The 26,580-nt window shown below is 41.0% G+C and overlaps 1 protein-coding gene across 3 annotated transcripts in view; it reads right to left on the bottom strand.

Annotated features, from left to right (window-relative positions):
• Positions 1-26,580, bottom strand: part of slit2 (slit homolog 2 (Drosophila)) — a 392,618-nt gene that overhangs the window by 70,096 nt on the left and 295,942 nt on the right. For all 3 annotated transcript variants that reach the window (XM_078400635.1, XM_078400644.1, XM_078400653.1), the window contains exons 13-18: positions 25,265-25,408; positions 22,914-23,077; positions 13,243-13,393; positions 6,480-6,554; positions 5,284-5,427; positions 2,012-2,155 (exon numbers count right to left, since the gene is read on the bottom strand). In XM_078400635.1, the coding sequence (XP_078256761.1) occupies positions 2,012-2,155; positions 5,284-5,427; positions 6,480-6,554; positions 13,243-13,393; positions 22,914-23,077; positions 25,265-25,408 (822 nt within the window). The remainder of the gene's footprint in view (positions 1-2,011; positions 2,156-5,283; positions 5,428-6,479; positions 6,555-13,242; positions 13,394-22,913; positions 23,078-25,264; positions 25,409-26,580) is intronic.

Below are 26,580 nucleotides of genomic sequence, written 5' to 3' on the forward strand. Positions count from 1 at the left end.
ACTGAAAGTTGGCGTGCAGGTATAGCAGGCAGTGAAGAAAGCTAATGGAATGTTGGCCTTCATAACAAGAGGATTTCAGTATAGGAGTAAAGAGGTTCTTCCGCAGTTGTATTGGGCCCTGGTAAGACCACATCTGGAGTATTGTGTACAGTTTTGGTCCCCTAATTTGAGGAAGGACATCCTTGTAATTGAGGCAGTGCAGCGTAGGTTCATGAGATTGATCCCTGGGATGGCAGGACTGTCATATGAGGAAAGATTGAAAATACTAGGCTTGTATTCACTGGAGATTAGAAGGATGAGAGGGGATCTTATAGAAACTATGTTTCTAGATTAACAAAATAGACAGCAAATTTTTAAGCTGAAGGACAGGTAGGAAAGCTAGAAGTTGGAGAGAAAAGAAAGGATTCCATTTTGTTGATATTTTGTGAATCAACTGCAATGTTATTGCAGAACACCACAAGAACTGAGGCAGAGGTGCACATGCCTGGGATGGGATGAATTGACCTTTTGTTCCTCAACACTTTTTAATGGGTAGAATTGCTGCCGTTCAGTGCTTGCAGCGCCGGGGACCTGGGTTCGATCCCGACTACGGATACTGACTGTACGGAGTTTGTACATTCTCCTCGTGATCGCATGGGTTTTCTCCAAGATCTTCAGTTTCCTCCCACACTCCAATGATGTACAGGTTTGGAGGTTAATTGGTTTGGTATAAGTGTAAAATTGTCCCCAGTGTGTATAGGTAAGATAGTGTCAATGTGTGGGGATTGCTGGTCGTTGCAGACTCACTGGGCTGAAGGGCCTGTTTCCGCACTGTATTTCTAAACTAAACTAAGAATTAAACATTTCTGATGGGAGGACAGACTATGAGTGAGTTCATAAAGGCTATACAGATAACGAAACAATATTGAAGTTCTGTATGAACTTGGACTAATTCATCACAATTTAGAAACTAAATCGGAATTAGTAGGAAGCTGATGTCATAAAAGGGGAATTCTCACAATACTAAGGGGATGTGTTTTTTTTCTGTAATTAGGACAAGGACACATTGTGTAAGTGGCATAAAGGGAACTTCACTCCACATGACCAAAGTAATGGATGGCCAATAATCTGAAATGGTAACCCTGTTTCTTTATGGATTGTGAATGACCTGCTGAGTATTTCTAGCATTTACCATTTTTACTTTATCCTACATTTAGCTGTGGGTTCTTAAAGTGCTCAATACTAATATTATGTGCCCAAAATAAAAATTTGCTCCATTCTCCAGTCGATTCTCACATTTACAAATCCACAAAAATGAGAGCTGTAAAGGAAGAGCCCAGAGCATTAATGGAGTGAGAGAGACTTGTATCCAAACTGAGCAGAGAGCTAACAAGAAGATGCTTGCGCAGTGATACTGCTGTGGAAGGGGTGAACTGTGAATGGCTTTTCTAGACCCAAACTTTCTTTGCACTCTAATGACAAATACGAAGTTTTAAAGAGGTCATCCAATCCAGAATATAATGCATTATTGGTTATAGTTCATTTAGCTGTAATTCAAATTGTCAATGAGCTTCAACATATTGTCAAACTGAGCTGATCTAATAAAGGTAATTCAATCTGAAGATGAAAAGGGGACGATGCAGTGACTTTTCACAAACTGAAATTTTATTTTACACGGGTCATTTCATTAACATGTCAATTTTCAGACCTCCATCACTTATTTGCACAAGCAAATAGCTTTCTCATCGCCACTGACAGCCACACCGATAATACTGATTACATGTCACTTGCAAAAAATGAATTTCCTTCTGAAAATTCCATTCCCCTCTGCAACTAATCAGCCCTCAGCCAGAAAATCTATAGACATGAATAAATATAAAGAATGCTTGTTTTATTATGTTAAACTAGATTACAGGTTAAATTGCTTTGACCTATATACAAATAACACAAGTCATCAGTACTGAAAATGGAATCCCAGTTTGTTGAAATGTTCCCCCCTTTTGTTTCCCCATCATTATTCCCAACTACTTACAGCGTGGACAGAGAGTGAAGGGTATCGAACGCTCCTGGAGAAATGGTAGTGATTTGATTGTCGTAGAGTGATAGCAGACGTACAGAGCTCAGGCCTGTGAATGTGTTGTTGCTGACGCAGCTAATTTTGTTGCTTCTCAACATCCTACAGGATAGAGAACACGAGTGTTACAACACAGTCTGGGGTAACATTGTGCACGGAACTGGCTACGAACCTACCAGGAGGCAGAAAGGAACAAACTACAATCCAAGTCTGATACCCCGGTGCTTCACGGTGAATAACAGGCATATCTAAAAAAAATACACTTCCTTCCAAGATATAACTTGCAAAGGAGAGCATCAACCTCCATTTGTAAAGGATTGGAGGTATATTGATCAAGTGCAGACAGATGAGATCAGGTCATCTTGGTATCATGTTCGGCACAGACATTGCAGACCTAAGGGTCTGTTCCTGTGCTATACTGTTCTATGTTCAATGCATCCCATTTGTGTCTTTCCAGCACTGCAGTGCAATAACTTTTTTTTTCCATTTTATATACAGATAAAAAAAAGAAAGTTTTTAATGGGATTATATACAGCTTGTACCAGGGGGGCTGATTCTTTTATGCTTCCTTCCTATTCTGCAGCTGTAATAATAAGTCAAATGTTCATCTTACACTGGGAATATCCAGCCCTTCATCTACATGCAGATTCTAATTTTAAAAAAATAAGATGACCTTCAGCTTGCTAAGTTTGGGCTAAACTGAATATTGTTTGGTTTGCAGGCAGCCAACAGTGGGGGAGACGTTTGTAAATCAAGCATTTCAACAACTCACCATCTGCACAGTATAAGCAAGAATCTTTCAGCAAATCATCTATGTTCTGCTGCCATGATATATTCTGCAATTTTGTTCATAAATTCTAGAAGTAGAATGCAGCTCTGAACGACATAGGCTATTATTGTTATTATTGCACTATTATTGTTTGTTTGTTTGTTATATGTACATATGTATGTGTGAGTGTGTCTGTGTGTACACAAAAAAAACTTTTTTTTTCTCATTTATTATATTGTTTGCAGTGTACTGTGTTTACATATTCTGTTGTGCTGCTGCAAGTAAGAATTTCATAGTTCTAACTGGGACATATGACAATAAAACACTCTTGACTTGAGATTCACCACCCTCGGACGAAAGAAATTCCTTCAGGGATGGTAATTGGAGTCTGTCATCGATGTTTGTCTCTGCTTATTTGCTTTCCGTTTTCTCTGTATTCTGGTTTGTGCAGAGAGACTACATCAATAGCCCTATGATAAAACTCAAGGGAAAAGGCATAATGTGCAGGGCCTTCACTTCCAAGTCATCCTCTAAAGGACACACCAGTCTGCCTTGGATACATTTCACCAGCAATGCCAGTGGTGTTTAGGAAGTTTTCTATTTAGGCACATGGATATGCAGGGAATAGAGGCATATGGAGCATATACAGGCAGATGAGATTAGCTTAATTTGGCATCATGTTTGGCACAGATATTGAGGGCCGGAGGCCCTTCTCCTGTGTTGTATTGTTCTGTGGATGTTCTTTGCTTTCATTGTTTCAGGATCAATATCCAAGCTCTTCCCAACTTTTGGAATTGTGGGAGCACCTTCCCTTGTAGATTCCAGCAGTTCAAGAAGAAACTTTTGCCTGTGTCTTCTCAAGGGGAATAAAGCATGGATGACATTTGTTGGCCCTGAAAGCAGTCATGAATATGAATTAAAAAACTAACCCCATGACAGTCATTGTGCATGACGCTCATCCATGAGTATCGTGTGTGACATTAGGTTTAAAGAAACCATGTCACCTGAAACTGCTATCACCAATATCCACTCCTGCATTTGCGACTAAAAGTCAACGCATGTTAATTCAGGCAGTTATTCAGGTTGAATTTCTCTCTCCTCAGTTCAAGCTCATGAATCAAATTTCTAAATGTAGTTCAAGCCCCTGAAGCAGCAACCATATTTTCTTATAATAATGTAATAAAAATGATCTGCAGATGCTGGTTTGTATAAAAGGTGGACAAATAAATGCTGGAGCAACTCAAAGGATCAGGCAGCATCTCTGGAGAAAAATTGTAGACAACCAGCTTCTTTCAAATTAACAATCCTATGAAAAGGATGATCCTACATTGATACATTCCTTCACGATTTTCCTAACATTGTAACCTGCAAATTACTTTTGAAATATTGTCATATGCCAACTGTGCAACCAATTTTACACATGGTGTATTTCAAACAGTGAGAGCTAGATTGTCCATTTAAACTGATGTGATTGGGTTGATCACCAACTTATCTAAAATATTGCAACCTGAAATTTTGTGACAATTGACTATTAGGACTGGTTTAAGAGGGTCTTACATTTAATAATACCAGAGTGCAATGCCACCTCATTTTAGCACTTGAGCATCAGGTTAATGATGCATGGAGCCACAACCTCCTGATTCAGAAGCAAGTTTGCAATCAATTGAGCCACAAATGCTCCTATAATTTATTCCTTTAACATTTTCTTTTTGGCATTCAGAGTACCAGAATATGTACCATGGACAATGGCTATGTTCTTAAACACACCACATTTACTGCAAGTAAATGACAGAATACATAGAAACATAGAAAATATGTGCAGGAGTAGGCCAATCGGCTCTTCGAGCCAGCACCGTCATTCAATATGATCATGGCTAATCATCCAAAATCAGTACCCCGTTCCTGCTTTCTCCCCATATCCCTTGATTCCGTGAGCCCTAAGAGCTGTATCTAACTCTCATAAATGCCCCTTTCTCAAAGGTTACTTAGATGAACTTAAAATGTTAAATCACAAGCCGATATATGCAAAACTATAAAGTCTATTTGTGTTCAATGTCTTGAATCTAGCGAAGAAACAGGAATGTGTGTTTAATGGGTGCTTTATAAAAGATGCTGTAATGCCACGATACATCCTTGTGACTTTACATATTCCTATTCAGTTGTTCACACTGGAGCAGAAGGTCAGTGGATTTTTAACATATCAACAAAAGGCTAATTTCTTGAATTTAACTAAGTGTGTCCATAACCTGCTGTGAATTGAGTACTGTATCTACGCTGGATGCACACAACAGGAATAAAAACAGAGACAAGGCCTCAGAAGTGATGGGATGGGACGGAAAAATGGGGTGAGGAAGAGGAATAAGAGAACCCAAAATGAGAAAGATTCCAAAGGAATAAGGAATGTTTGGAAGCTAACTGATGTGAACTTTATCATGCACAAATGGAGAAGTATCTTACTTACAATGTTTTAAGGCTATCCAGTCCTTTGAACATTTTACGATGCACAGATTCTAGGCGATTGCTGGTTAGAAGGACTTCGTTCACACCTGAGGCACCCTCGAATGCGCCCTCCTCAATATCTGTAATCTTATTATTGCTCAAGTTTCTAAAAAGGCAATAAAATAAAATATAATTTCAAAGTTAATCAGTAACACCTTTCTAGAACTGGGCTCTGGCATCAATTTTGTGCAGGCAACGGCTTTTTATTTACAAAGAGCAAATATTAAAAGGGTAGACATTACTGGGTTAGTATCCAAAGGGGAGGCAGGAATATTAATCCCACAGATAAAATGGATCATTTAAATGTATGTGGACTTCCAGATAGGTTTTTAAAAATGAAAATCCAGTGGCTTTATGAAATGAATAGACTCTTAACGTTCTCTGAAATGGCCTAGCAAACTACTTGTTTCAGAGTAGGTTCAGGTTTGCAATTGGATTCAATAATAATTGAACTTCTAAGTTTTGCTTGTTCTTTCACTTCATATTTTCCCTCATTCAATTGGTTTGCTCATTCAGTCAACCCTATCCATATCCTCTTGATGACCTACCTCACTCTTTGTCACACTTCCCAACTTTGGAGTCATCTACAAATTTGGCAATTCTACTCTCCACACCTGTGTCCATGTCATTAATATTTATTACTCAACAATTCTAAATGCCTCTCTTATGCTAAAAAATAAGATTTTTATTGCCCCAACCAGGAAATAAACCATAACTTTCAAACATTAATACCACCCTCATTAAACCTTTTTAAGTCGGTTCTCACCACTTAAACAGTAGCCAAGCCCAGCAGTTAAAGCTAGTTTCTAAAATTGTTCTCTATCATAAATGTGTGCTAAATTAACCTAACAGAGACTTGAGTGAGTACTGGTAGGGCAGTCACATGATTGCTGAACTTGCTTTTGGCTTGCAGTCACTCATAATTTCCACTGTGCCAGCTAGGGAGTCAAAAGACTGATGGATGCCAGCTGCCTACCTGATAAACAGAGGTGCGAATGACCAGTATGGTTCAACAACCCTGCTGACGGCAACTACAGGTCACTTGAGTGACTGCCTTCGATAATGTTTCTCACAGACTAAAACGGATCAGGGTGGGAACTACTATCGATCGGGCTGATCTAGACACAAGGAGGAGAATAAAGCAAAAATTCAACTCACATTTTGCGGAGCTGAGGGAGTTTCTTGAAGATTCCGGTAGCTTCCAGCACTGTAAATTCATTGTTGTTAAGACGCCTAGAGTGTTCAATTGGAATACAAACAAGTTAGAAAAGAAATTGCCGAAAGAACATTTCTAAAACTAATATCCTACAAACTTGAATCACGGATCGAATCCTTCATTTGTAGTAAATTGATCAGGTAAATATTGAAAGACATCCCCTCAAATATTCCCAGTAGAAACTGGACATTTAAGAGTGATTCACTTTTCGAATTTCACTGAACTTTTTTGGAAACAATTGATTTTACACCATGTCAAGATTTGATTGCTGCATCATCTACACTTTCAAATAGAAAACTAAATTGCATCACTTTCCTTTCGACACGCTGATGCAAGATTGAAATCTTACTTAGAACCATGGAACTGAATAACCCAGTCTCAGAGCATGATCATGAAATTGAATTCTGCCCCTGCATTGAGACCAGGTAACAGGATTGATCCATTTTGCTCCCTGCACAAAGAATGAATTACATAAAAATGTACTCATTATTTCCCTCCCCTACTCCAGGTATCTTTCCACTTCTCCTGACAATGCTGATGTATATTGAAGTTTTCGGGAAAACAGGTAGATTCAAACACTCTTTATGTACTTATTTAGAAGTCTATTTAGCCAGGAGGCAAACAACAGGTGATTCTTCCTTAACCAATACCTATGCAAATGCCTTTTTCCCCCCCAGAATGAATTGTATGAATTAAACTGAATGGTAAACCCTGACTAAAGTTCAAATTTTTGTTGAGAATGGTAAGGATGTTGCAATACCTAATTGATGATCTAAGTAAAATGAGCCATCTCTATGTCACAAAACCTTTGTGACATGAGATTAATCCCATGTCCAAATACATAAATTAGGCAATATTAATTATCAATTTAATATTGTGGGAGAGAAATTCCAATCCCTGAGAACTACAATAACTTGGATGTGTATGTTCAACATTCCCTACATATATCCTGTTTGGTGGAGATTCAGATCTGGAGGCTAGTCCTATTGATTCATGTTCCTCAATGCTCCACCTATTATTTCTGAAGTTTTAGAAAGCTTTTCTGATCGTCTGCTTGAGTTTTTTCCTCCTTGCTTTATATTCCTCAAAGGATTGGGCTGATTGCATCCTCTTCAACCTTGCATGTGGTTCATTTTTCTTTATGACCAAATTTACAACCTCTTTGGTCATCCAAGGTTCCCCTACTTTGCCATCCTTATCTCTCCTCCTTACTGGAACATACCGGCACTGAACTTCGATTAACTGGCCTTTAAACGACTCCCACATCTCAGCTGTGTACCCGATAACAACTGCTCTCAGCGTTCCCTCCCGAGCTCCTGCCTGTTAACATTGTAGGCTGCTTTACTCCAATTTAGCACCTTCCCGCAAGGTCCAGCCTTCTCCCTGTTCAAAACAATCTTAACCTGTTCACTGCCACCCCTGAGTATACTCGGGTCATGGTCAATAGTGGGAAAACAATTTGGCAGTGAACAGGTTAAAATTTATGGAGTTGCGATCACATCTTATTGAGTTTGTTAATGTTTCAAGTTGGGGATTGTTCCTGGGAAAGGTGCGCATTATAAACTGTGATACAAGATCACCATGCTACTTGCTGTGACTGTAGGTATGTTATTGCCTGTGATGTGCTAGCTCCCAGTAATTATAATTAAACATGCTTACACCTGTGGATCAGGAAGTGCCCAGCGGCTATGCTGTCACCATGTCTGATATCACAAAGTGAAAACCTCATGGGAAGTGCTTAGCCTGAAGCACCAATCTTTAAAATCTGACCACGCAGACTTGTGTTTCCTTTACTCCTCAGACACAACACAAATGTGGTCCCTTGCTTCATAAATTGCTTGCAATGTTTGGAGAACAATAGTTCATGATAAACAAAGATACCTGTCATGCAAGGATTGGATACAGAATATCCTTTTGAAAGAATGTTACTAAATGTAATAAATTCCCCACTAGTTAAAATTCCCCGCTGTTTATTTTGGCTTTTTTTTTAACAGAGGTGCCGGAGCGGCGCTCCGGTGAGCTCAAGCAGTACTGCACCCCTGCTCACTCCCAAATAGGGGACAAGGTGACGTCACCACCCCGCGCCCCACGGGACCTCACCCAGCCAGCGGCCATGTGCTCCCGCTCCACCAATGACGGCCACCCGAGCCGGGAGGCGGGTTGCTATGCAACCGTTAGGCGGTGCCCGAGTCTCCAGATCTACACTGTCCGAACCTATATTGTCCGGAAGATAGACACAGATTTTAATCAGTATCTGTAGTATTTTTCCTACTACAGTGTCCGCACCTACAGTGTCCGGGCCTATAGTGTCCGGACCTACAGTGCCTGGGCCAACAGCGCCCCCCGGGCCTAATACGGGACAAGGGCAGTCCCGTATGGGACAAATCAATTTAGCCCAAAATACAGGATGTCCTGGCTAATACAGGACAGTTGGCAACCCTAATTCCTTCTTTGTGTTTTAATAGCATGTGTTAAATGTATGTTTTTAGTGTTCTTTAGCTTGTTTAATGTGGGAGAGGGGGTGGGTGATTGAGGGAAACTTCTAATCTCTTACCCCGAAGGAGATGCGATTTTTTTTCGTATCGTATCTCCATCCGCACTGCGGCCTAACATTGAGGAGTTGGCGGCCTTTGCTGGAGACCGACTTTTGAGAGCTCCACCGTGGGGAGCCTATGGGACTTTAAGATCGCGGAGCCCGTGCCAGGGATTGACCTTGGAGCTCCAACTGTGGGTGCTTGCGGACTTAACATCACGAAGTTTGCGGTCTTTGGTCAGAGACCGACTTCGGAAACTCCAGGCCGCAGGAGCTTAGACCGCCCCGACGCGGGAGTTCCGATCGCCCCGATGCGGGACCTTCGATCACCCCGATGTGGGAGTTTCGATCGCCCCAACTTGGGAGCTTCGACTGCCCTGACTGCAGGAGAATAAAGAGGAAGAAGGTTGGACGTTTTTGCCTTCCATCACATTGAGGAATGTAGGGAATCCGCTGTGGTGGATGTTTATGTTAAGTTTATGTTAAGTTAAGTTGTGTGACTTGTTGCTTTTTTTTTCTTTGTACGGCTGTATGATAATTCGCATATCACTGTACCTTAATTGGTACATGTGACAATAAAAGACCTTTGCACCCATTCTCCTGCCTTCTCCCCTTTGCCTCTGACACCTGTGCTAAACAAGAATTTATCTATCTCTGCCTTAAATATATCCACTGACTTTGCCTCCACAGCCTTCTGTGGCAAAGAATTCCACAGATTCACCAGCCTCTGACTTCACCAGCACATCCTTCCTTATATATGGTGCCCAAAATTGCTCACAATATTCCAAATGCGGCCTGACCAGCGCCTTATAGAGCCTCAGCATTACATCCCTCTTTTTGTATACAAGCCCTCTCGAAATACAAGCCCATTGTATTTGCTTTCTTTACTAGCGATTTGACTTGCAGATTAACCTCTTGGGAATCCTGCTTAATATCACACAATGCTTCTTGATGCCAAGATAAACTAACCTGCTCTGCCTGCATGTGATTCATATCCCTCCACTCCCTGCATGTCCATGTACCTATCTCAAAGCCTCTTAAAAGCCACTATCACATCCGTCTCCACCACACTCCCTGAGAGCAATAGACAATAGACAATAGACAATAGGTGCAGGAGTAGGCCATTCAGCCCTTCGAGCCAGCACCGCCATTCAATGCGATCATGGCTGATCACTCTCAATCAGTACCCCGTTCCTGCCTTCTCCCCATACCCCCTCACTCCGCTATCCTTAAGAGCTCTATCCAGCTCTCTCTTGAAAGCATCCAATGAACTGGCCTCCACTGCCTTCTGAGGCGGAGAATTCCACACCTTCACCACTCTCTGACTGAAAAAGTTCTTCCTCATCTCCGTTCTAAATGGCCTACCCCTTATTCTTAAACTGTGGCCCCTTGTTCTGGACTCCCCCAACATTGGGAACATGTTTCCTGCCTCTAATGTGTCCAATCCCCTAATTATCTTATATGTTTCAATAAGATCCCCCCTCATCCTTCTAAATTCCAGTGTATACAAGCCCAATCGCTCCAGCCTTTCAACATTCTAGGAACTCATCCCACTTCTGTGTGAAAACAAAACCTACCCCCCCCCCCTCACACATCTCCTTTAAACTTGGCCCCTCTCACTTTAATGCTCTGCTCTTACGTACAGCTTTAATGTTCCAAGATGGCTGCACCGCCATGCGGCTGCGGCTCGCCGGCAGTCTGTTTGTCTTTTTTCTTTTTTTGTCTATGTGTTAGTGTTAGATGTGTGTAGTAGTTTATTTTTAGCTGTGTATATGTGGGGGGGGGGGGGGGGGGGAAACCTTTATTTTTTTTTAAATCGAGGCGCGGCTCGGCCGGGGGGCCTTCCAGCGCCCGGCGCGGCTCGGCCGGGGGGCCTTCCAGCGCCCGGCGCGGCTCGGCCGCGGTACCTTCCATCTCCTTGCGGGGGCTGCACGAGTCGGGAGCCTCGGTCGCCTTGGCAGAAGTCGAACTATCTGTCCGTGGGAGAAGCATGGGGGAAGAGAGAAGGAATTTTTTTGCCTTCCATCACAGTGAAGGGGTGTCTGGAGGAGTCACTGTGATGGACATTTGTGTTAAAATTGTGTGTCTTGTGTCTTTTACTCTGTACTGTCGTGGCTGCGTGGCAAATGATTTTCGTTCAATTAATTTTGAATGACAATAACGGTAATTCAGATTCAAATGTCATTTCTGTTCTTCCTTGTTTCCCCGATTATAAATATGGGCACAATTGACAGTGGTTATTCCAGTGCTTGTATTGAAAAGCCTCGATTATTGACCTGGAAACAAGAGGTTGAATTCCACCAGGACAATTTAACCTGAAATTAAGTCTGGAATTAAAATGAAAGATATTGTTTGTAATGGTAAACATGAAACTACTGCCTTAAAAACATTTACCTCAAAGTCATAACTTAGGGAAGGTAATCTGTCATTCACATCAGGGCAGGCCTATAGTTATATTTACTGCTCTCTGAAATGACTGTTCAGGCATGGAAAATTGAGACTGGTTATAATATGCAACCAAATCCTTTCTGCTATAAGAATAACTTTGTACAATCAGCTCAAAGTTCATTTTATAAACAAATTCTATGTTTCATATCATATCATATCATATCATATATATACAGCCGGAAACAGGCCTTTTCGGCCCACCAAGTCCGTGCCGCCCAGCGATCCCCGTACATTAACACTATCCTACACCCACTAGGGACAATTTTTACATTTACCCAGCCAATTAACCTACATACCTGTACGTCTTTGGAGTGTGGGAGGAAACCGAAGATCTCGGAGAAAACCCACGCAGGTCACGGGGAGAACGTACAAACTCCTTACAGTGCAGCACCCGTAGTCAGGATCGAACCTGAGTCTCTGGCGCTGCATTCGCTGTAAAGCAGCAACTCTACCGCTGCGCTACCGTGCCGCAGGTCATAAGGTCATAAGGTCATAAGGTCATAAGGAATAGGAATAGAATTAGACCATTTCGCCCATCAAGTCTACTCCACTATTCAATCATGGCTGAACTATCTCTCCCTGTAAACTCCATTCGCCTGCCTTCTCCCCATAACTTCTGACACCTGTGCTAATCAAGAATCTATCTATCTCGACCTTAAAAATATCCAATGGCAAAGAATTCCACAGATTCACCACCATCTGACTAAAGAAATTTCTCCTCATCTCCTTCCTAAAAGAAACTTCTTTAATTCTGAGGCTATTACCTCTAGTCCTAGACCCTCCCACTAGCCTTTCACTATTCTGTATGTTTCAATGAGGTCCCACCTCATTATAGACAATAGACAATAGGTGCAGGAGTAGGCCATTCGGCCCTTCGAGCCAGCACCGCCATTCAATGTGATCATGGCTGATCATTCTCAATCAGTACCCCGTTCCTTCCTTCTCCCCATACCCCCTGACTCCACTATCCTTAAGAGCTCTATCTAGCTCTCTCTTGAATGTATTCAGAGAATTGGCCTCCACTGCCCTCTGAGGCAGAGAATTCCACAGATTCACAACTCTCTGACTAAAAAGAGTTCTTCTAAATTCTAGCGAGTACAGGCCCAGTGCTAACAAAAGCTCATCATAGGTTAACCTACTCATTTCTGGGATCATTTTTGTAAATCTCCTCTGGACCCTCTCCTTCCTCAGATATAGTACCAAAAATTGCTCACAATATTCCAAAAGTGGCTACACCAACGCCTTATAGAGCCTCAACAATACATCCCTGTTTTTGTATACAGGTCCTCTTGAAACAAATGTTAGCATTGAGTTTGCTTTCTTCACTATCGATTTCACTTGCAATTTAACTTTTTGGGAATCCTGCACTAGCACTCCCAAATCCCTCCGATTTCTGGATTCTCACCCCATTTAGAAAATAGTCTATACCTTTATTCCTGCTACCAAAATGGATGACTCTACACTTTGCTACACTATATTCCATTTGCCACTTATTTTCCCACTCTCCCAACCTGTCCAAGTCCTTCTGCAGAGTCCCTGCTTTCGCTACACTACCTGCCCCTCCACCTATTTTTGTACCATCTGCAAACTTTGTCACAAATCCCCCTAGTCAAATCATGAATATACAATTTTCCTTAGAAATTTTTAATATCACTTGTAAAGAAAGCAAAGATAAGAGAGAGTAAGGAAGGATGGGAAATAAAGGGATTGATGCGCCGACTTACAACTCTGCTGTGTACTGAGGGATGTGATCAGGAATTTTAGTTAGTCTTTGATTGGAGCAGTCCACAGTGGTTCCCTCGCATCGGCACTTTTCAGGGCAAGCGAGATCCATGAAGCAGTCTCCACTGAGTTTGTTTCTGTAATCCTCTGTGCCTGCAGATTATTTGAGTCAAAAATTTCAGATTATTCAAATCGCCAAATGAAGAAAGCAGATGTTTCACACTGGAGATATTTACAAAGAGGATTGATTAACACGGGGAAAAAAAATCTTAGGTCAGATTTTAACAAAGACCATACAGAAAGCAAAACTTCGAGAGCTAAAATATTACATGTAGATCGTGAACTTTATATTCAGCTAAAGTTAAGATCCAGAAAAGTAAAGGTAACATTTACAAGCTGACCTTTCAATGCAGAATCCTTCTATTGCTATTTTTACTCCACAACTAACTGACTTTTCTAATAATCTTTGTCAGCTCATGGTGTTGATAAATCTTACTCAATTCAATTTACTGCTCCCACCTGATCCATTTGTTGGAAAGAGTGAGTAGAATTCCAATAAGGACTGAAAAAGATCTACACCTGGAGAAATACGTCTATTGTAGTCATTCATTTTGTTCCTTCACCTGCTTTTTCTTGCATAAAATTGCATAAAATTGCAATTACACTTTTATCCATTTTTTTTTTTGTTGAGACGTTCAATTAGCTATGATCGCTATAAATATCATTAAATTGATCTCTAGCTCAAAAGATTTCTGTCGGCTGAACCTTTTTTGAACCTCTGATCATAAGCCATTTTTGTTCTTTGACAAGAGGTACAACTCTCTCTCTCTCTCTCTCTCTCTCTAGGTACTTATAATGTTTGTCGCTTGGCATGCTGTGGAAGGTTTACGTGACGCTCCATGGTGCTTGACAGAACCATGTTTTATTCGTACCTTTCAACCACATGGTTAGATCAAGCACAAAGGAAAATCCCGCTGAATTTCAGAACCGCATCAGCTAGGCCAGGTAAAAGTGTGAGGGAAGGTAGTAGAGGAAAGAAGGCAGAGCATTCTACTGTAAGAGGTACAGAACGAGGCAGCAGGAAGCCGGGGTACAAAAGCATTAGTTTTCACAAAGGAGCATACTAATATCCACATTCAGTTAATAAATAGCAAAACAACTATTGCGAATTATACACTGAACGCAAGCAATATACATGCCACCATGAAAGAATAGCTCTTTCCATTGAATATTGCTCCAATTCAGTACTTAGTGAAGCTGACATACTAAGCACTACCAAAAACCTGATACATTGGGGAACATGAGGGTATGGAGAAATGGGACAAGGGCAGTTTTGACTGAGAGCTGGTTGGTTTCTTGTCAACAGGGTGGCTGTGTAGCTACAAGCTAGGAACATAAAGGGAAATAAAATAGCTTGGGAGAGTTCAGATCTGAAAGAACAGGAGGTGAAGGCGATAGAGGTAAAGTGTCAGTAGCGCACATAGTTGTACTTACAGCCAAAATGGTGAATTCCTGTAAAAAGTAAAGAAGCACAGAAGGAAAAGAGAGACAGTGTGATTGCATTTATCGTCAGGAAAGCAAAGAAAGCAGCCAATCCATTTGTGATAAGAGATCTGCACTTTATCTTTTGTTAATTAAGTTGAATGGAGGAATAAACTTGACCAGCAGACCGTACCCGGGTAGAGTACATGTCAATGGTAACGAGCCACACTAGAGAACCAACAACACTCACTTTAGAATTGTATATTGCCAGTTTAAGGCATGGCACAAAGTTACAATAAATACATTTTAAATTATTCAATCAATATTATCGGACAATGGCAGTGGCATAATTTCAAAACACTGCTATTTATAATAAATATTGGGAAATATGTTGTGGAGGTGGGTGTCAAATCATAGTTAAGGATTATTACTGTCACGTATACAGAGGTACAATGACAAGCTTTGTTTACCAAGCTACCCAATCACGTCAGATAATTCTACACTACGGATTGCCTCAAAAAGGCTTGAATTTTCCTAATGCTACAAGAAGTTGGCTTTTAAAAAATATAATAGCACAATTTAATTCATGGATCCATTTCTCAACAAAATGGTCTTGGTGAAAACCAGTTTTGTTTTCAATATGTTTCAGTATTTATACTTAAGCTGTTGCAATTTGGACTGATTTAGACATGTACATGGCATTCAGCCTTTTAGTGCAACTATATACATTCACACTCTCTATCAAATTGTATAGAGGCAAAACAGCGGACATGTGCAACACAAAGTATTGTCTGGAATCAATCTAACCTTTAAAAGTTAAGCGGTTGCTAAACAATGTTTAAAATGCACAGCTACGCAGTTGCCAAAGACTGGGAAAAAAATGGAAATAGCGATTCAACCACACAGCACTTGTAGATTAAGATGGAGGCCAAATCTTGCAGGAAGTGAACAGCCTGCAATATTCTGCAACAATGTTCCGTTAGTACTGATTATTTTTGGGGACATCAGACCCTGGTATCTCCCCAGCCCTCTTACGTATCTGCTCACTATACCCGTGTTTGCTTCACAATATCATAAAGTTCTTATTCACATTTTGGAAGTATGTGTCTGTCCCTAAAAAAATGCAATGAACCGTAGCTCAGTAAAAGCACTCATGAATCAAAAGATGCGGATTCATGTCATATTTAACAAAAAAGAGCACATAGTCCAGGCTGACACTCCAGCGCAGTACACTGCTACACTGCTGGGGGCTCTGAAATAGCACAGAAAATGTTTTAAACAGCAGCATCTGTGCAAAGAGAAAGAGAGTTAACACTTCAAGCCAGAGACCTTTGTCAGAACTGTGAAACATAACTCTGTTTCTCATTCACAAATGCTGCAACACCTGCTGAATGTATCCAGCATTTTCTGCTTTCTTTCAGATTTCCAGCCTCTGTAGATTTTCAATTTTCATTTTTGCTGGAGTTTCTATATCTTGGTTGGACTGCAAAGTTTCAGGCAAGTGTCCTTGTCAATATTATTCTCACAATTCAAATTGCTCAAAGAGATGATATGGTCATTATCGCACAAGTGTTTAATGGACATTACTAAGTGTGGGTTACTACATTATACATCTTTGGTTAGACCGCACATGGAGTATTATAAGCAGTTCTGGGCTGCAAACTTCAAAAAATGTAAACTGCCTCAGGAAGGGAAGAGTAAGATTTGAACTCCAAGCTTCAGTCATGAAATGTGATTCTCAAACTAGATTTGAATTCCCTGGAAGTTAAAAGTTCAGTGGATGGGTTGATCAAAATGTTCAAGATACAATAATGTAAAAAGAAGCTATGTCTGCTGGTGTTCATGGTACAAGATGGTGAAGCAGGCAGGTGCTGAGGCAACATATGTGGCTGTAGCTATTTCTGCTGACTGGGGAGTCTACAACTAGAAGCATGGTCAAAAAATAGGAGGTAGGTCCACCAGGAATAATTTGTAGGAAAGAACTGCAGATGCTGGTTTAAATCGAAGGCAGACACAAAATGCTGGAATAACTCAGCGGGACAGGCAGCATCCCTGGAGAGAAGGAATGGGTGGCGTTTCGGGTCAAGACACTTCTTCTGATGTCTTCTTCCTTCGTCTGAAGAAGGGTCTCGACCCGAAACGTCACCCATTCCTTCTCTCCATAGATGCTGCCTGTCTCGCTGAGTTACTCCAGCATTTTGTGTCCACCTCCTACAGGAATAAATCTGGTAAGGTCCAATATATGTAGAGGATGGTAGAAATTTGGAAGTTTTTTCTTTACCGAACAATTGCTCCATGATGAATTGTTAATTTTCAATCTGATATGTGACTTTTTTAAACAATGGCATTAAGGAATATGGGCAGAGGCAGATCGTTTGGATTTGGTCACTGAATATTTCATTGAATAGCAAGCAGAGTAGAGGGTTTGAATAGTCTATTTATGTTCTTATCTTTCTGTGAGAAATAGTGCTACACTCTAATTAAATAACGTAATTGGGGGTAAAGTGTTTTGGGGTATTCCCAATCAATGAAAGTCAGCACATAAATAGAACCATCTTTCTATCTATTGCAATGACTGCAGAATGTATTTTTGACTGTCGCTGCATCAATAGGTGTTTCTTGTTCAGGCAGCATCCCAGTGCATTTTCAAGCTAAATTCAGGTAGAATAAAGAATTAAGCAAATTACAACAATTTTCCATAGAAATGCAGAGAGGAGCCACCATGAACCAAGCAAAGTACCTCTTCCTCGGTTTTAAATTGTGGTGGGGGGGTCTAAAACAGATTTAGATGAAGGGATGATGATAATACCTTTAAACATTAAAAATGAAAAGTGTCAAGGATTTTTTTTTTTACAGGATTCAGGTCGCAAATTTTAAAGTTATGACTTGTACTTAAAAATCAAGGCAAATCCAATCTCCTCTCCCTCTCCCTCTCCCTCTCCAGTTAATTCCCAATTACCTACAAAATAATGGAAGGAGTAAATTCACAAGTGCTATCAAGAGGCATTAAATTGCTGATAACCTGCTCAATTAAGTTCAATTTGGTTCCTAGCAGGACTACTCGTCTCTTGTCCTTTTCAGAGTCAAAGACAAATTCAGATTGTTTAAAGAATCTCCATGGACAAAGGTTTTGCTGTGAAGGCCAGTTAATATCCTTGAGAATTTGGGAGTGAGTATCCTTCTTGAACTGTTGCTGCTGATGTGCTGAAGATATTCTCCTGGTTGGGAAATTCATAATTTTGACCAAGTAATGATGGATCAGCAATCTGTTTCCCAGCTGGAATAATGTGGGTTTTAAGAGGGCAATCTGCAGCAAAGAACATTCCCATGTGTTGTTGCTCTAATTCCTTATAGGTAAAACAGGTAGTAGGTTTGAGGATTCTATTAAAGATGCATTGTCAAATTACTACATGCATCTTGTAAATTATAAATCTCCTGTCATGGTGCGTCAGTAATAGAGGATATAAAGTCCAGTGTGAATGAAATGCCAATTTGGTGGGTTACTTTGCCAGAATGATGTGAGTTCCATAAGTGTTTTCAGAGCTGCATATATCCAGAGAACTGATCCATATTATAAAAGTTTTGGTCTTTACCTAATACTGAAATAAGGTGCTTCATTATGTTATAAGTTGTGAGTGAAATCAAACTTCCATTGTAAGCAAGCATACCCAATTGGGACTGCCTTATGGAATGAAATTCCTTCATTAAAGAAATGCGATTATTTTCATTGGTCAGAGCATTGATTTTCAGAGTCAGGAAGTCACGATGCAGCTCAAAAGACCTCAGTCAGGCTGCATTTGGAGTACTGCACGCAGTTCTGATCGCCCCATTACATGAAGGATGTGAAGGCTTTGGAGAGGATGCATAAGAGGTTTACTACAATGTGGCCTGGATTAGGTGGTATTACCTACAAGGAGATGTTGGAGAAACTTGGATTGTTTTCTTTGGAATGCTGGAGGTTGTGGGGAGACGTGATACAAGTATTTGAAATTATGGGAGGCATAAATTGGGTAGTCATTGGTCAGAACCTATTTTCCAGGGTGGAAATATAAAATACTAGGTGACGTAATCTTATGATGGGATTGGCATGGGACACAGCCCAGAGGAACACGTGCAGTGATAGGCTGGGACTAAGATACATGGGTTGCAATAATAACTGTGCTTTTTCTTAGTAGACATGTAGCCAATGAAGAGTCCTTCTTCTGAGTCATTCATATTTATTTTCTGTGGCATGGAAAGAACTAATTTGGCCCAACAAGTCTAGGTTGGCTCCCAGGGCAATCCCTTTGGTCCTATTGCCCATTTATTCCCTTTAGCCTACTCTCACACATAACGATAAGCACCCCCTCTTCCTGCTTCTCACACTGCTACCAACATTCAGGCCAAATTACAAGTATCCTAATTAGCCAAACAATCAGCATACTTTTGGCTGTACCTGGGGGAAACCTATGTGGTCACAGGGAGACTGTGCAAGCTCCACACAGACAACATTGGAAGTGAGGATTGAAGCCAGGCTGCCGGATCCGGGATAGCGATAGTTGCACTCCCTACAATGCCACCATTTCAGCCACTGACCTCAGTTTTGTTGCCATTAATGGCTGTAGTGGGAATGTTGTGCCAAGGAGCAGTGGGAATGAATGAGGGTGGGATGGAATTTATGATACAATATGGTACGAGACGATAGAATTTCATTTATCCCAGGAGGGAAATTGATCTGCCAACAGTCATAAAACACAAAATACATGAAATGTGAAATTAAAGTGACGAGTGGAAAGGATTGGGGATGTGCAAAGATTGGGGAGGGAGTCAGTCAGTCAGTCTATCCCACAACAGATGGGGGAGGAGTTGTACAGTTCTATAGCCACAGGGAAGCAGGATCTCCTGTGGCATTCTGTACTGCATCTTGGTGGAACCAGTCTGTTGCCGAATGTACTCCCCAGGTTGACCAATTTCAGGCGGGGAGAGATCAGACCTTTGAATTGGAGGTGGTGCAGGACCAGGAGGTAATACAAAGCCAGCAAGAACCTAGGTGATGGATTAACATGATGGGAGAGGATGTAAAAACCAAGGTTTGAAGGAGGAGATCAATAGACCATGGCATGATTGACCATGATTGAATGGCAAAGTAGACTCGAGGGCTGAATGGCCTAATAAGCTCCTATGACTTATGAACTCATGAAAGAATACTAAGCCAACCAGGAGAACTTAAGACGAATTACAGTTCTTTCATCCATTGACCTGAAGTTGAGATAAAGGTGGGTAATATTACTGAGGTGGAAAGAGGACTGAGTTGTCCACACAAAAGCTCAGATGAAAGTCTGACATGTAGCATTGAATGAGCTGCAATTTTCTCCAGTTAAACAGAGAGTTTCAAAGCCTTTGGCCAGGTTGAAATATACCATTTGTAATTATTGATCACAAGCTGATCTGTCTGCAGATTTTCACTTCCAACTGGCTACTCTACCAACATAACATCGCCTGACTTTGCCTTGCTATTGACGTCCTCGGGCAAGCTTTCATCACTTTCGATTCATCTGTGCCGTGTAACTTCCCATCCATTGAGTAACTAATATCTACATGTTAACAAGTCTCATAAATCAAAGCTAGACACAAGATGCTGGAGTAACTCAGCGGGTCAGGCAGCATCTCTGGAGAGAAGGAATGGGTGACGTTTCTTCAGACTCATAAATCAAAGCCTTGGCCTTGTCTATCAATGGAACAATCACCAATCAAATAATGCTTGTTCAGAATTCTACGTAACTCAGGCTCTAGCTTCCTATCAAACCACTGCTGTCATCATGTTTCCCAAGTCTCACACCGTCCTAATCCCATCTTTCACTGTAAATAATCAAAATGCTCAATGGTCATGCAGCATCTCAAGAGAACATGGGTCAAGATCGTTCTATGGACTGAAGAGCTGACACGAAACGTTACCTATCCATGTTCTCCAGAGAGGCTCCAGCACTTTAGGTCATCATTCTCCAAGTCTCACATCGCCCTAATCCTATCTGCCAGTCCAGTCTCAAGAAGGGTCCCAACCCAAAACTTCACCCATCCTTTCTCTCCAGAGATGCTGTCTGACCCGTTGAGTTACTCCAGCACTTTGTGCCCCTCTTTCATTGATAAACACAAAATGCTCAACAGGTCAGGCAGAACCTCTGGAGAACATGGGTCGAGTTACTTCTTCGGACTGAAGAAATGACTCGAAACATGTTCTGTGTTCTCCCGAGAGGCTGCCCGTTGAGTTACTCCAGCACGTTGTGTCTTTCTTTGGTGTAAACCAGTATCTGCAGTTCCTTGTTATTCCAAATTTCAGTGTGCTCATGATAGAATTGATTTCAACCAGAAAAGTGCTCAGAAAGGAATAGAGCAATAAAAAAATAAGAGCAGGGAGCTATAAAACACGAGCCATATCACAAGTCAAGTCCTGATTGTTTTAGTCACCACATTACAGGAAATATGTGAAGGCACTGAAAAATCACCAGGAGATAAATTGTGAAAAGCCATATCTCTGAGGGAAAATTGAACATGTTGGTGTTTGTTTATGGAAGATTGGCTTGGGGAAAAAAAGAAGCTGAGGGGAAACTCGACTGACTTCAATAAAAATAATGAAGGGGCGGAGGTGGAAAAATGAACAGGATCTATTTCTTTTATCAGAGGAACCAAACAGGGAGCACATTTTAAAAAATGTGTAGGCGGATTAGAAGGGAAATAGCAGGAAAAAAAGCCCAGAGATTGCTGGGACTTGGAACTCACTAGCTGAAAGGGTGGCAGGCGGAAAAACCATAATCATATTTAAAAACTACTTGGGCCTGTAGGGCTGGTGCAAGAAGATGGGTCATATATCTCTTTTTTATGTCACCACAGAATCTGTGGTCTAAATGGCCTCATGCCATGTTGTACATTTTTGAAGATTCATTCATACCGGATGGAACTCTCTCTCTCTAAATATTTCTTCTGCTCCTTTAAGCCTTCCTTCCAGATGCCTACCTTTCAGCTGCCTACTTTCAGCTGCCTACTACCCTTCCTTTACCTCTGCATCCACTCCTTCTACAGTGGCCCTCTGTTATCTGCCTCAGGCTGCATAGCTTCAACGTTAATGCAAATGCCATATCTACGATTGTTTAAACCAGCTTTCCTATCAAATACTTTCAAGCCTTTGAAGGGAACAAAATACTAGTCATACCGCAACTCAGGTACTCATTGTTCTAGTCACCACATTACAGGCAATATGTGACTGCACTGGAAAGCCACCAGAAGATGAAATGGACTCACTCGTTTCTTGAGGTTTGCCGAAGAGCATTGAGGGATTTTTCTGTTTTCAGAACAGCTGCTTAATTTTACTTTTCCCATCACTAAGTGGGTTATTTAGTAGTTATGCTACATAGGATACTTTTCTCAGGCTTAATTGGCTGTCATCCCTCCCCAACTTTTACATGAAGTAAATTTTGTTTGCTCCATCACTGGTGCCAAAGACTGAGAGGTAGATGATTTGTGACCAATATTCCTTGCATAGTTTTAAGCATTTGCAACATCCAGTTGCCAGGTAGGTTGAAATAAACCGTTCTTTTGATACACGAATGTATGGGGTAAGAAAATTAGTACACAAACCAATGGATATTGAAAAGAATTCTGAAGCATGGCAACTGCATAGCTGAGACAGGAAGCATGGGTTTAAGGATTCAGTTACTTAGGTTAAAAGGTTGCATGCACAACATCTGGTAGGAGTTGAATCAGTTTGGGGGAAAACAAGAAAGAGGACAAGCTGCAATCTATTGATGACCAGATTACTACAGCATGCAATGCTCCACTAAATCCCAAGGGAAATCCACAGCTTGTCAGTCCTGCTTGCCAGGCAAACCTACCTGTAATGAAATACTGTTCTTTTGCTACAAAAACAAAACAAAGAGGGAAAAGACAGAAGAGATGCACCTGAATGTTAGCAGCTGAAGGAAAAAGAAACAGTTTATCTCACATTAAATCCACAGGTTCCAAGCAGTCAACAATAAACCAAAGTGCACAAAGCCGACCTGCTGCACTTAGCATCAAATCCGAAAAATAAGAACATTTCCAAGAGGTTTTATAATTCGACAGCCAAAACAGATGATTTATTTTAAGAAACTCCACGTTGAAGCGGGTTCCAGCCAAGACAGTACATTAATAAGGAACGGCGTTGAGATAATCATATTACCTGAGCAGCGGAACTTCTTGCTCTTGATCTGCCCGATCCTCTTGTTTGCCAGGCGGCGTGGACTAGTGCAGCGAGCACCACTCGTTTCAATGGGATTGGCGTGGAGATAATCCGCAAGCCATTTCAGATGGCAATCACAAATAAATGGGTTCTGAGCCAAATGCCTTTTATAAGGAGCAAAAAAAAAGTACAAAGAAAAATTACCATGCTTACTGTAGGAACATAGAATAATCTAACAGCTTTTCAAAACGAGCAGCACACCAGCTCCGACTAATGATTCCAATTGTTGGTTACAGCTGTAATGCATTTAACTGGGATTTGATACATTAAGAATTTACAATGTACGACTTAGCATTCGATACACTGGCTGTTAGTCCTGCATCACCTTCAAAACTGCTTATTACCTGAATAGATGAGACATGGCATACTGCAGCCCTTTCTACTGAATTATTTAAAGCAAATTGTAGCTGCGAAGCCCAACATTGCTTTCATTTCCAGAGATTTAAAACTGCCATTGTTCAGGTATTGTTAACTGGAAATCTCTGGAAATCCAAACCTCAAGCAATGCCCTGGCACTATGAAGTAAATTGTTTCTTGGGAAGGTAGAAGCTACAATGGTGAACAAAATACAGTTATTAGGGTTTTGTAATGGGAAGTTCGGACAGGCCTGGTTGGATCAGTAGCTTCCTTGGTACCAGGATATAGGGACATAATATTCTGCCTGGAAAAGTTCCTGGAATGGTTTGACTATAAGTCGGAAATTGTACATCATGCAGAAGTCAATGACCTAGGAAAATGAATAATGTGACTCGAAATGCATTAAAGAGCAGAATAGTTATTTAAAATTCATGCTTATCTCAGATCAGATCAGCAAATTAAAAAGAAAGTTTTAAAATGGGTATTGCTGATGAGAACACCAGCAGAAATAATGAAGAAGACAGCAGGCATTTGTGCTACAAAGGAAGTACAACAGCAATTGGGGCGCTAACAATGGAAAGAGGCAAATCAATTGTATCCTACTGAGGGTACAGATAAACTGGACCAAAGAGTACTGATCTAGATCAATAACATTTCCAGATGTGATAGATGTAAAGGAAGACAATGCAGATGCTGGTTTAAACTGAAGATCGTCATAAAAAGCTGGAGTAACTTTTATCACCTAGCCCACAGCCAACAATGAATCATTGTGGACCCCACCTTTCCTTGAACACTGTTACTTTTTGCATATTTTTCATTCAATTGTTCTGTATCTCTCTATATCACCATTTATATCTCTCATTTCCCTTTCCTCTGACTCTCAATCTGAAGACGGGTCTTGACCCGAACCATCACCTATTCCTTTTTTCCAGAGGAGCTGCCTGACCCGCTGAGTTACTCCAGCTTTTTGTGTCTAACTTCAGCATATGCATGTAACCTTAGGCAGGCAAAGGTGAACACTCAATCAAGAGGACAGCTGCCTTCCTGCAATATAAACTTGAATGGAGGTTGAGGAGGGTGTCAGGGGTAATGGGGAGAAGGCAGGAGATTGGGGTTGAGAGGGTGTCAGGGGTAATGGGGAGAAGGCAGGAGATTGGGGTTGAGAGGGAAAGATAGATTAGCCATGATTGAATGGTGGAGTAGACTTGATGGGCCAAATGGTCTTATTCTGCTCCTATCACTTATGAGCTTATGAATCATTGTCACATGCCTAGGAACAGAGCAACTAGAAGACGAATGGAGAAAAGCCAGGAATACATACAAGAAGGGATCCAGAACAAGGGGCCACAGTTTAAGAATAAGGGGTAGGCCATTTAGAACTGAGATGAGGAAAAACTTTTTCAGTCAGAGAGTTGTGAATCTGGAATTCTCTGCCTCAGAAGGCAGTGGAGGCCAATTCTCTGAATGCATTCAAGAGAGAGCTACAATACAATACAATACAATATATCTTTATTGTCATTGTATCCAGGGGTACAACGAGATTGGGAATACGCCTCCCATACGATGCAATAGTTTAATAAATTTAGACAACAGCAACCCAACGAAACAATTGTAACAGTTTTAGACAGGATAAAGTGCAAGTTGATCTGTGCCGGATTAAGATAGAGCTCTTAAGGATAGCAGAGTCAGGGGGTATGGGGAGAAGGCAGGAACGGGGTACTGATTGAGAATGATCAGCCATGATCACATTGAATGGCGGTGCTGGCTCAAAGGGCCGAATGGCCTCCTCCTGCACCTATTGTCTATTGTCTATTGTAAGGGATGGAGAAAAATGTTTTTTTTCTGAGTGAACAAAATTATCTTTCTTCAACTCATGCATTCTTTTTAGATGATAGAAGTTTTACAATCCACTGAGAAAAGCCAGGAATACATACAATGTCTGGATGGCACGCAGAGGAGCGAAAGTGCCTTTGGCGATGGTCTGTAGCTTGTTGTCGTACAAGGAGAGGAGGTTCAGGTTATGGAGATCCTGAAAAGCATCCACTCGTAGACAGTTAATCTTATTGGCATTCAGCAAGCTGTCAAAAACAGAAATGACATTATGTTAAACGTGTAAACGCCCTCTGTTTAAAAGAGCAACAATTCCATTCACAACACGATGCACCACACCTGGTCACAAACGGCTTCAAGCAGCTGGAAGACAGTTAGTTTCCACACCTGCAAGTGTTTTTACAAAATAGTTGAACTTTTATTTCTTGTTACTACAGTCTTGATATATGATATCTGACATCTGACTTTGCTCCGACATAATTGGTACTTTGCACTTATATACCAGCTGTCAATAATGATCATAAAAAAGGGAGGGAGATGGAAATCCCATTTCGCTGCACAGTAGATTTTGACTACAAAATAGGTAATACCAATTCATCAGCTCATTCACTGCCTTTTCCAATTATTTGAATCGAATATAATTTGGAAGTGGTGTAAACTCGAGCGTCAATTTCCTTCAATAGACGATAGACACAAAACGCTGGAGTAACTCAGCAGGTCAGGCAGCATCTTTGGAGAAAAGGAATAGGGGGCGTTTCAGAGTCAAACCCTTCTTCAGGCTGAAACTCAATTTCCTTTCATCCATTTTACACAGTTGCAAATATTCACATCATATTGCCGTTGTTTTGGATTGATGAATTTCAGGCACAGTCATGGTTACAAAAGATTGTTCTCCTTGGAATAAAGAATATTGAGAGGAGATTTTATAGAAGCATCTTAGACACGATGGTTTAAAGTAAATAACAAGTGGCTGCTGCCCCCCACCCCATTTGTAGGCAGTTCATGGATTGGGGAAGGCAGGTTTAGAGTTTGCAGCAAAGATGTATGTGAGAGATGTGAAGGAAAAAAAGTGCAAACAGAAGTTAGTTGGACACAATGCCTGGAGGTAGCGCTGGAAATAAATGTAATCAGGGCTTCTGAGAAGAAATGATCGAGGCACAAGAGGAAGAATAACTTCAGGGCTATGGGTGAACAGGAGGAGTTTAGGACTGGTAAGGATATACTACTAGGAGCTGGCATGGACTCACAGAGCTGAATGAAGTCTTTCTATGTGGTAACCCACTACAGCTCTATAATGTTCACTTTATTGACTGTGTTACAGTGAAATGAGCAGCATTTTAACCTAACTTCCTGCATTAGTCAGGAAACCAATGGAAATCAGCGGGAATTTGATTTTAAACTCTGTCCAACATTACTAATC

Source organism: Rhinoraja longicauda, chromosome 1 (assembly GCF_053455715.1).
Source record: "Rhinoraja longicauda isolate Sanriku21f chromosome 1, sRhiLon1.1, whole genome shotgun sequence".
Lineage (NCBI taxonomy): Eukaryota > Metazoa > Chordata > Chondrichthyes > Rajiformes > Arhynchobatidae > Rhinoraja > Rhinoraja longicauda.